Raw genomic sequence first — 12,428 nt, forward strand, 5'->3', positions numbered from 1 at the left:
GCATCTCAACAGAAATACGGTGACGAAAGGGTTAAGTTGTGTGATTAAATTAACCCTTTTGTTAAAACCCAGCTGAAACTGGCTCTAGCTCTGAGTACAAATGTCTTGTTTTCGTAAGTTTTGAATTAAAATCTTCCACCAAACCTTAGTCACAATTTATGTTCCTAACACTAAGCTGAATGATAACTAAGCTATTTTACTAAATTCTTTGTTATATTTAACCCTTTAGCATTCAGATTATTCTGTCAAATATAATATTTATTCATCCATATTGTTTTAAGCTAATTATGCATTATTTCGTGGCTTTAAGATTTCCATGATGTTATCACCTGTTTTTAAATTGACATTATAGGTTGGTGTGAGATATCAAATCTGGGCAGTTTTAACAGAAAACAGGTAAATTATTTGGGCTGGATATGGCTGGTTTAAACACTAAAGGGTTAAAATAATTGAAAGAAACACAGAGCATCTCAAAATAAATACAGTAATTAAAGGGTTAAGGTTACTCACTCAGGTATTTGTGGTATTTGTCATACTCCTTCTTGTGTACGAGTCGTAAGGTGTACTGGCTGACCGTGATGGTGTTGCTGTTGATGGATAGTTTTACCAGCACCCGTGCATTGTCCTCATCAACTCCTACAACCTGATAGAGACAGAAAAATAAATGTCACTCTATCTCAGTGTTGTTATATTCTCTCTCTCTCTCTTGTCTTTCTTTCTTCAATAAAACACACATCTTCATAAAGACGCATGCATTTGACTGGTTAGCAAAATCATCATCATCATCATCGTCATTTAACATCTGTTTTCCATGCTGGTATAGGTTGGACAGTTGGAGAGCTGCCTGAGCTCTATGCCTGTTTTGGGTGGTTGGATGCCCTTCCTAATACCTATTTCTTTACTACCCACAAGGGGCTATAGTAGAAGACACTTGCCCAAGGAACTGAACCTGGAACCATGTGGTTGGGAAGCAAGCTTCTTATTTCTTTACTGCCCACAAGGGGCTAAACATAGAGGGGACAAACAAGGACAGACAAACGGATTAAGTCGATTACATCGACCCCAGTGCGTAACTGGTACTTAATTTATCGACCTCGAAAGGATGAAAGGCAAAGTCGACCTCGGCGGAATTTGAACACAGAACATAACGGCAGACGAAATACCTATTTCTTTACTACCCACAAGGGGCTAAACACAGAGGGGACAAACAAGGACAGACAAACGGATTAAGTCGATTACATCGACCCCAGTGCGTAACTGGTACTTAATTTATTGACCTCGAAAGGATGAAAGGCAAAGTCGACCTCGGCGGAATTTGAACACAGAACATAACGGCAGACGAAATACAGCTATGCATTTCGCCTGGTGTGCTAACGTTTCTGCCAGCTCGCCGCCCTTCCTAACACCAACCACTCTACAGAGTGTACTGGGCGTTTTTACGCAGCACCAGCACAGGTGCTTTTTTACGTGGCACCAGCACCCAAAATTAGGAACACCCAGCTGAAGAGGGAAGCAGGGGACATGATTATACGCAAGGTCAACCACAATTTTACTCAGCTAGGCATGTCTTCTTAAGCACAACAAACTGTCAGAAGTCTTGGCAAACAGCGAGCTGGCAGAAACGTTAGCACGCCGGGCGAAATGCTTAGCGGTATTTCGTCTGTCGCTACATTCTGGTAAAAATGACCCACTAGTAATAGCAGCCAAATCTACTTTAAATTCTACTCTATCATCTTAAAAGAAAAGGGAAGTAGTGCCCATTAGAGAATGTAGTCCTAGATACCCTGAAATGACAGGATTGTCGTGGATGGATTGTATTTTTTTATCATAACTGAGTATCAATAGATTTGATCTGGGATTAAACTAGAACATCAAAAAATAAAGCCAGTAAAATATAAAGATGGTCAATGAACTTACAGTTCCATAAAGACCTTTTGAAGACCCTTTCTCAACCACACAGTGTGAACCTGTCTTTAAGACCAAGGGGCTGTCATCACTGTCTTTCTTTTGATGGCCGCCTTTATTGTGGTTTAGTTGTTTCACTGCACTCTTGTCAGCACCGAGACCCATTCCTTTTGGACGAATAACAACATCTGTAGGGTTCACCAACCTGAAAAATAACAAAACTGGACGATTAACCCTTTAGCATTTAAACCATCCGGCCATATCTGGCCCAAATATTCTACCTGCGTTATGTTCAAACTGGCTAGTCACACATACCCTACAAAATACTAATATTGGTGAAAAAGATAATACCCAACACTGGGGTAGATCTGTGGTAAAGAAATGGAGGACCCTGATGTAATTTCCAGGGATACAGGCATCCAGCAACAGAACCTCCGTAATGCTATGATGGACTGTGAAGTCTGGCGTAGCATAGTAAATTCCATTGTCTCGACCACGGTCGAACAATGATGATGATGATGTAGGTCTGCGACCCCTCAGTCCAGTCATTAGGCTGTGGCCTTCTATTTTTTCATGCAGGTCAACCATCCATCACTGGTTTGCCTGACCTGCCTAGACTTCATCATATTTCTCACGTGAAAAGCATCCAATCCACACTATGAAGTGGTTGGCATTTTGAAGGGCATCCAGCTGTAAAAACCATGCCAAAACTGACCTCACCTGTGCTGGTACCACATAAAGAGCACTCAGTCTACTCTATGAGGTGGTTGGTGTTAGGAAGGCCATCCAGCTGTAAAAACCATGCCAAAACTGATCTCACCTGTGCCACAAAAAGAGCACTCAGTCTACTCTACGAGGTGGTTGGCATTTGGAAGGGCATCCAGCTGTAAAAACCATGCCAAAACTGACCCCACCTGTGCCACATAAAGAGCACTCAGTCTACTCTACGAGGTGGTTGGCATTTGGAAGGGCATCCAGCTGTAAAAACCATGCCAAAACTGATCCCACCTGTGCTGGCGCCACATAAAAAGCACTTAGTCTACTCTACGAGGTGGTTGGCATTTGGAAGGGCATCCAGCTGTAAAAACCATGCCAAAATTGATCCCACCTGTGCTGGCGCCACATAAAAAGCACTCAGTCTACTCTACGAGGTGGTTGGCATTTGGAAGGGCATCCAGCTGTAAAAACCATGCCAAAACTGATCCCACCTGTGCTGGCGCCACATAAAGAGCACTCAGTCTACTCTACGAGGTGGTTGGCATTTGGAAGGGCATCCAGCTGTAAAAACCATGCCAAAACTAATCCCACCTGTGCTGGCGCCACATAAAAAGCACTCAGTCTCCTCTATGAGGTGGTTGGCATTTGGAAGGGCATCCAGCTGTAAAAACCATGCCAAAACTGATCCCACCTGTGCTGGCGCCACATAAAAAGCACTCAGTCTCCTCTATGAGGTGGTTGGCATTTGGAAGGGCATCCAGCCAAAACAGACACTGTAGCCTAGTGTAGTCTTCTGCCTGGCTAGCTTCTGTCAAACTGTCCAACCATGCCAGCATGGAAGACAGTCATTAAATGATGATGATGATGATGACACCATTGAAATTTCAAAGCTACAAGATAATGCATTGGCCATGTTCGGATGGTGCTTTTTTACATGCTACCCGCACCGGAGCCAGTCGGGGCGGGGAGGCTGGCATTGACCCATGTTCGGATGGTGCTTTTTATGTGCCACTGGCACAGGGAGATAGTCAGGCAGCACTGTCAACGACCCATACATGCATGGTGCTTATTACGTGCCACCAGCACGGGAGCCAGTCGGGTGGCACTGGCATTGGCCACGACTACAATTCCATTTGATTGTGATTTGATTTGATTTTACCTGACTCAATAGGTCTCCTCAAGCATGGAATGTCACCCGATGATTCAAAGGTACTTTTTAAATGGGCTGGTTATGCCACACTGGTGTAGGCTACAGCTGTGATCTCCCTTTACATGACGGATCACCTCAATCACAGCGTACCCCCAGAGGTCTTGGTCTTTCATCATTGCCTCTGTGAGGCCCAACGTTTGAAGGCCATGCTTCACCACCTCATCCCATGTCTTCCTGGGTCTCCTTCTATCATGGGTTCCTTCCACTGTTAGGGAATGTCACTTCTTCACACAGCTCTCCTCATCCATTCGCACCACATGACCATACCAACACAGTCATCTCTCTTGCACACCTCATCTGATGCTTCTTATGCCCAACATTTCTCTCAGGGTGATTACACTCTGTAGTGTGTGCACACTATTCTTTTATTTTTTTACTGGTTTCAGTCATTTGACTGTGGCCATGCTGGAGCACTGCCTTTAGTCAAAGAAATTGACTCCAAGACTTATTCTTTGTAAGCCTAGCACTTATACTGTTGGTCTCTTTTGCTGAATCACTAAGTTACAAGGACATAAACACACCAACATCAGTTGTCAAGTGATGGTGGTGGAGATAAACAGACACGTACACACAAATATATACATATGTATGTATATGGCGGGCTTCTTTCAGTTTCCGTCTACCAAATTCACTCACAAGGCTTTGGTCTGTCTGAGGCTATAGTAAAAGACACTTGCCCAAGGTGCAATGCAGTGGGACTGAACATATATGTGTGTGTGTGTGTGTGTGTGTGATGGGCATTCCTAGGTTTCCATCTATCAAATCTGCTCACAAGGCTTTGGTTAGCCCGACGCTATAGTAGAAGATACAAGCCCAAGGAATTGAACCCAGAATCATGTGGTTGGGAAGCAAGCTTCTTATTTCTTTACTGCCCACAAGGGACTAAACATAGAGGGGACAAACAAGGACACACAAAGGGATTAAGTCGATTACATCGACCCCAGTGCATAACTGGTACTTATTTAATCGACCCCGAAAGGATGAAAGGCAAAGTCGACCTCGGCGGAATTTGAACTCAGAACGTTACAGCAGACGAAATACTGCTAAGCATTTCGCCCGGCGTGCTAACGTCTTTGCCAGCTCGCTGTTGGTAAGCAAGCTTCTTACCACACAACCATACCTGCACCTATATATGTATATCCTTAAGTGCTGTATATCAGCAAAGGATGTAAATACCATTAAAACTGACCCTTTCAAACAAAGACACTCAGTGATATCTGCACCAACTGAGTTAGTCCCTTATCCCACTCACAGTCAGAAATGCTATGAAGCAGTGAGACTCCAGTGGCTGTGTGGTAAGTAGCTTGCTTACCAACCACATGGTACCGGGTTCAGTCCTACTGCGTGGCACCTTGGGCAAGTGTCTTCTGCTATAGCCCCAGGCCGACCAATGCCTTGTGAGTGGATTTGGTAGACGGAAACTGAAAGAAGCCCGTCGTATATATGTATATATATATATATATGTGTCTGTGTTTGTCCCCCTAGCATTGCTTGACAACCGATGCTGGTGTGTTTACGTCCCCGTCACTTAGCTGTTCGGCAAAAAGAGACCAATAGAATAAGTACTGGGCTTACAAAGAATAAGTCCCGGGGTCGAGTTGCTCGATTAAAAAAAAGGCGGTGCTCCAGCATGGCCGCAGTCAAATGACTGAAACAAGTAAAAGAGTAAAAGAGGATATAAAGAAACAAAATCTGTCTTACTCACTTTTTATTTTTTCCAATGCCTTCTCCATCTTTCCAGCCCATACCACGGAGCATGGCTTTACCAAAATGTTCAATGGGGACTGAATCATACTCAGTGTCTTCAGGCTGCCAATAAAGAACACAAAATAAAATATTCATCAATTTAATTATCAGCTTTTTATCTGTCATTGGTTCAATGCTTCTTCTTTGATGCTCTATTTTGTATCCATAAACAGCAGCCCAAACCTCTTGGCAGGCACATAGCTTCCCACTGTTTGGAAAGCATCAACGGACCCTATTTGAACCCTATTTGGTTCCTGAAAATCAAGATCAAGCAAGGTTTGCTCGACATGTGGTTTCTGTCCACACAGATCTTTCCTTGCTACACTTGCATTATTGTGCAGGTGACACATAAAATGCACCATTTGAGTGTGGCCGTTGCCGGTACCGCTTGACTGGCCCTCGTGCCGTTGGCACGTAAAAGCACCCACTACACATCGGAGTGGTTGGCGTTAGGAAGGGCATCCAGCTGTAGAAACTCTGCCAGATCAGATTGGAGCCTGGTGCAGCCATCTGATTCATCAGTCCTCAGTCAAATTGTCCAGTCGATGCTAGCATGGAAAGCGGACGTTAAACAATGATGATGATTCAAATTTTTTCACAAGGGCAGCCATTTTGAGGGAGGGGATGAATCAATTACATTGACCCCAGTGTTTCACTGGTACTTAATTTATCAATACCAAAAGGATGAAAGGCGAAGCTGACCTCAGCAGAATTTGAACTCTCGGAGTGGTCGGCATTAGGAAGGGCATCCAGCTGTAGAAACTCTGCCAGATCAGATTGGAGTCTGGTGCAGCCATCTGGTTCGCCAGACCTCAGTCAAATCGTCGAACCCATGCTAGCATGGAAAGCAGACGTTAAACGATGATGATGATGATGATGAAGAAACAGACTAGAGCCTGGTGCAATTCTCCAATTTACCAACCCACAGCAAGCAACCAGTACCTCAACAGTTTGACGAGCAGCAGAGCCGGGGCTGGTAACTGAACACACCAAGTTGCTTTGGTCAGTACGAGGATATAGTAGAAGACACTTGTCCAAGGTGTCACGCAGTGGGACTGAACCAGGAACTATGAGGTTGGGAAGCAAACTTGTAAACTACACAGCTGTGCCTGTGCCTGTATATATACACAGTAATAAAGAACAAAACAAGAACATGTACATACATATGCAAAAAGAAAAGAAAAAGAAAAAAAACAGGAGTGGCTGTGTGGTAAGTAGCTTGCTTACCAACCACATAGTTCCGGGTTCAGTCCCATTGCGTGGCACCTTGGGCAAGTGTCTTCTGCTATAGCCCCGGGCTAACCAAAGCCTTGTGAGTGGATTTGGTAGATGGAAACTGAAAGAAGCCTGTCGTATATATGTATATATATATATATATGTGTGTGTCTGTGTTTGTCCCCCCTACATCGCTTGATAACCGATGCTGGTGTGTTTACATCCCCGTAACTTAGCAGTTCGCCAAAAGAGACAGATAGAATAAGTACTAGGCTTACAAAGAATAAGTTCTGGGGTCGATGTGCTCGACTAAAGGCGGTGCTCCAGCATGGCCGCAGTCAAATGACTGAAACAAGTAAAAGAGTAAAAGAGTAAAGAGAGCCCTAATTACCTCATTTGGTCTTAAAGAGACATCGAGTCTATCATCCGTCTCATAACCTGAAGGAATCTGATTCTGAAATAGCAATGGAATGGCAGCTCCTGTATCTTCAACTCCTCTCTCATTCCATTCTTCATTCTGTCTGTTGGCATCTGAAAATAGACAATAAACCTTATAAGACATCTGGGTGCTGTTTTTTGGTTCACAACTTTTGGAATAATATTCACGACAAGTCTGACCACTTCAAGAATACGTTTTACCTGCTGAGATTCAAAGGTGTAATTTAAATTAAACAAAATTCTTCTATCTCAGATTCAGACATGGCTGTGTGGTTACGAAGTTCACTTTACATTATTTACATTTGACGGGTCATTCACTTATGCCATCTTCAGTTAATGCAAAGCAGACAAGAATGTAAAATGTATATAAAAAAAAACTATAACAAAATAATCAATGTCTTCATAACTATTGATTCTGCTCCTATTTTAAATTCTTTAGAGATGAATTTTACTGATAACTCTACATCAGTGTACATTATTTACATTTGACAGATATTTGTCCTCATCTTGTTTGTTGTTAACACGTTTCAGCTGATGTACCCTCCAGCCTTCATCAGGTGTCTTGGGGAAATTTCGAACCTGGGTTCTCATTCCTAAGGTATTTTTCGATGTTATTATTATTATTATCATTATTCAGGTCACTGCCTGGAATTGAACTTGGAATCTTGGGTTTAGTAGCCTGCGCTCTTAACCACTATGCCATATGCCCATGGGTTAAGAGTGCGGGCTACTAACCCTAAGATTCCGAGTTCAATTCCAAGCAGTGACCTGAACAATAATAATATCGAAAAATACCTTAGGAATGAGAACCCAGGTTCAAAATTTCCCCAAGACACCTGAAGAAGGCTGGAGGGTATATCAGCCGAAATGTTGTGCTAACAACAAACAAGATGAGGACAAATATCCGTCGAATGTAAATAATGTACACTGATGTAAAGTTATTATCTCAAAAGACTTTAAAAATAGGAACAGAAACAATAGTTATGAAGACATTGATTATTTTGTTATAGTTTTTTTTTCATATACCTTTTACATTCTTGTCTGCTTTGCATTAACTGAAGATGGCATAAGTGAATGACCTTCTTGTTAGATGCAGCAGGCAAAATTGTGTGGTTAAGAAGTTCACGTCACAACTAAATAGTTTTCGGTTTAGTCTCCATGCCTGACACCATGGGCAGGTACTTCCCTTCTACCATAGTTTCAGGGTAATTAAAAACTCACAAATAAAATTTGGAAAACGGAAATTGTGTGGAGGACTACTGGAGAGGTTGTTTCTATTTATTCTTGGATAGTCTATTTAATCTATCAGTCCATTGAACACCTGGTCTCAGGGTGTCATTAGCAGGGTCCATCCTGCTGCAAATATTCAGGCCAAGATTGCAGTCAGACAATAATTTCTTTCACTGGTCATGAAAGCCCCCAAAAAAGGTCATGAACAAGGCCATTCCTCCTTTGACTAAGCTTTAAAAAATGAGTCGAATACCTAATTCATTTGGCTGTTTCTCACCGATTTTCCCATGAATAATAAAATAAAAGAGGATCCGAGCTCTGTACCTGCAATAATTTCTTTGGCTGCCAAATCTTCCAAAGAATTTGAAGGGTTTTCTCCTTTACTGTTGGCTGGTTTCTTGTCTTGGTTGGTCTTCTGCCAAACATTTTTTTTGATACATGGTATTACATATTCTTTTGGTTCATCAATTATCTTGGAGCTGCAGAAATAAGGACAATCGAATATTGCTCAGATTGGACCAAGTACAATAACATCATATTAAAAATAACAATATCAACACTGATATTTATTGAAATTAAAATTGGTGATGATTCTTATGTTTAGGAGATTATGTCATTGATACAGTAACAACTTTTTTTTTCCTGCCTTTAACCCTCCAACGTGGAGTATAGGCCACTTATAGTTGAATTCTACTATAGCTTCAGGCTGACCAAAGCCTTGTGAATGGATTTCGTAAACAGAAACTGAAAGAAGCCCGTCGTGTGTGTGTGTATAATATATATATATATATACATATATATATAGTTAGTGGTTAGGGCTTTCGGCTCACGGCTGTAAGGTCTTGAGTTCGATTCCCAGCGACACGTTGTGTCCTTGAGCAAGACACTTTATTTCACGTTGCTCCAGTCCACTCAGCTGGCAAAAATGAGTAGTACCTGTATTTCAAAGGGCTGGCCTTGTCACGCCGAGTCTCCCTGAGAACTACATTAGGGGTATGCATGTCTGTGGATTGCTCAGTCACTTGCATGTTAATTTCACGAGCAAGCTGTTCCATTGATCATATCAGCTGGGACCCTCATCGTTGTAACCAATGGAGTGCTCCCATATATATATATAAATGTATATATCCATGTGTGTATGTCTTTGTATCCGTGTTTGTTACCCCACAACTGCTTGACAACCAGTGATGGTGTGTTTACATTCCTCGTAACTTAGCAGCTTGGTATAAGAGACCAATAGTATAAGTATCAGGCTTTAAAACAATAAGACCTGGGATCGATTTGTTCGACTAAAACCCTTCAAGGCAGTACCCCAGTATGGCCACAGTCAAATGACTACAATAAGCAAGAGATATATATCTTTTAATAAATAATATGGGTTAGTCAAAGCTGGAAAGTCTTTGGCTACAGGTATGCTAGACTAGGGTTCATTTGGAACAAAACAATAACGAATACACGGAGATGGGGTGAGTACTTGCAACACAGATCATGCTTTGTTTGGAAGAAGCATTATCATAAACAAAGACTGTGGTGATTCGCGAAAGGGCATAACTTCGGTATAGGTACCGGATACATTTCAAGAAAGTGTTTTTATTATATATATGGGGGGTTAGGGTTAGGGGTAGGAGAAAAGGGTTTCTGTTATCTTCAGAAATGTAAACAAAGCCACTTCCGGTACTTACGGTACCAATACCGAAGGATCGCTCCAATATATCTAGGTTTCGGTGGATTCTAAGATATGAACATATTTAATTCATCGATGATACATATTAGTTATCGATGTCTTCTTTCGGGTAGATATAACTGCTTTGCTAAAACATTGAGGTGGGAATGTATTGATGGACGCATGGATGTATAACATACATCTCTCTTCTGGCATTCTTTCGATATAACTCGACAAAATGAAAACATTTCACTTTGGTTATTTCCGTGGACGCAAATGACAGTTTGATTCTTCTGTTTTCTGCTTGGAAATTTGCAGATTTTACATACACACATGGAACAGGTAAGAACAAATATGCAAGGCTTTTTTTCTTCAAGTTTAAAACGAGACATTGCTGGCATAATTTCGTTACATCTATACTCCACAACCCACGGAAATACCCGAAGTGAAATGTTTTGATTTTGTTGAGTTATATCGAAGGAATGCCCATATTAGTTATCGATGTTTTCTTTCGGGTAGATATAACTGCTTTGCTGAAAATCGATGGGGAATGTATTGATGGACGCATGGATGTATAAAATACATTTCTTCTTTTATGTAGATGTAAAGGCGCAGCAACAGAAGTAGGCCCCGATCGATGTATGTTTTGGTTTTTCAACATACACTCATTAATCAGTGGAGGATGAAGCGGCTGAGGAAAAATTGCGTTTACAGGATAATATATTCAAAACAGCGTGAATATTTACCAAAATGAACGTAAGGAATTACTTTTGAACCAACAAGGGATCGTATATAAGGTCACTCGACCTCCTAGAATAACAGCCACATTTCTCACAAATTATACCCTAGTCTTTAAAAGAAATTAATAGCATGTGTGTGTTTGTCCCCCTAGCATTGCTTGACAACCGATGCTGGTGTGTTTATGTCCCCGTTACTTAGCGGTTCGGCAAAAATGACCGATAGAATAAGTACTGGGCTTACAAAAGAATAAGTCCCGGGGTCGAGTTGCTCGATTAAAGGCGGTGCTCCAGCATGGCCGCAGTCAAATGACTGAAACAAGTAAAAGAGTAAGAGAGAGAGAGGAACGTATTTGACAACGTAATAAAGATGAGATGGCCACAACAGGAAAGCCTTTGGTACGCTTGCTCGTTCAGACCCTGCATGAGGACAAACAATAACTGTTTCGAATAAGTGGATTCGTTAGCTTTCCGAATCGTGGGCTTTGAATCCCGCTGAAGTCCAACTTGACCTTGTATCTTTTCCGTGGGGGGAAGAATCGGTTTATATTCCTACAAAACATCCAAAAATGTGAATTACGGAATCATGACTTCAAAACAGAAAATAAACGAGATAGGTTTTAACATTACCCTTGAACTTTCTTGTCTTCAAATCCTGACACAAAATCAACTTCATCGTTAAAAGCATCTTTAATTTCAGCAATCGAAGATTTTTGTAGCTTCTTTGTGGAACTAAATTTCGAAAAAGTCAAAGTAATTCCTCCACTTTTCTTGTTTACGGCTTCAGAGGAAGACATTTTGTGTTATTCCTCACTTCCGGTTTCTCTTTACTTCCGGTTCGTTTTATTTATTTCCGGTTCGTGTTATTTATTTATTTATTTATTTATCAAGGCATTAAATTGGTAGAGTCGTTAGCACGCTGGACAAGATGTTTAGCGGCATTCCTTCCGACTCGTTATATTCCGAGTTCGGCGATATTTCGTCTCTAGTAGACCTTTCCGTCGATTTCCGTAAAATTTTTTTTTTTTTTACTTTTGGGCTTGCGGGAACTTTTGAAGTAATATACATACATATACACATACACCGAGTAAAAAATTTCAGTTATCTCTTTCTTTCACACATTACTCTGTCTCTTCACACACACTAACAGAAGCACTTCACTTACACAACATACTGTCTGTCTCCCACACCCCATCAAACACACACACACACACATGTACATCAATGCTTCCCATGCATGGTAACTTCAAAAGAACTTCCCTCGTCATACAATCGCTTTCTCTTAGTCTCTTTCGCTCTCATTACTTCAAAAGTTCCCGCAAGCCCATATGTAAAAAAAAATTTTTTTACGGAAATCGACGGAAAGGTCTACTAGAGACGAAAGATTGCCATTCCGAGTTCAAATCCCACCAAATCCACTTTGCTTCTTATCCCCTTTGGGATCCTGGCGATCTTTCGTTTTGACTCGAAATAATGTAAACACTGAATCGGTCGTTTCTGTGACCACACGTTGTCTTGTCATTTGAGAAGAGAACATTAATGGCTTGTGTTTGCGTGCTTATTCTTG

The 12,428-nt window shown here is 41.5% G+C and overlaps 1 protein-coding gene across 1 annotated transcript in view; it reads right to left on the reverse strand.

Annotated features, from left to right (window-relative positions):
- Positions 1 to 11,675, reverse strand: part of LOC115224074 (G-patch domain and KOW motifs-containing protein) — a 20,519-nt gene extending 8,844 nt beyond the window's left edge. The window contains exons 1-6 of the mRNA XM_029794875.2: positions 11,492 to 11,675; positions 8,786 to 8,940; positions 7,185 to 7,324; positions 5,538 to 5,641; positions 1,918 to 2,110; positions 511 to 643 (exon numbers count right to left, since the gene is read on the reverse strand). Of these exons, the coding sequence (XP_029650735.1) occupies positions 511 to 643; positions 1,918 to 2,110; positions 5,538 to 5,641; positions 7,185 to 7,324; positions 8,786 to 8,940; positions 11,492 to 11,658 (892 nt within the window). The 5' untranslated portion in view covers positions 11,659 to 11,675. The remainder of the gene's footprint in view (positions 1 to 510; positions 644 to 1,917; positions 2,111 to 5,537; positions 5,642 to 7,184; positions 7,325 to 8,785; positions 8,941 to 11,491) is intronic.
- Between the last annotated feature and the right edge of the window lie 753 nt (positions 11,676 to 12,428).

Source organism: Octopus sinensis, linkage group LG24, assembly GCF_006345805.1.
Source record: "Octopus sinensis linkage group LG24, ASM634580v1, whole genome shotgun sequence".
NCBI lineage: Eukaryota > Metazoa > Mollusca > Cephalopoda > Octopoda > Octopodidae > Octopus > Octopus sinensis.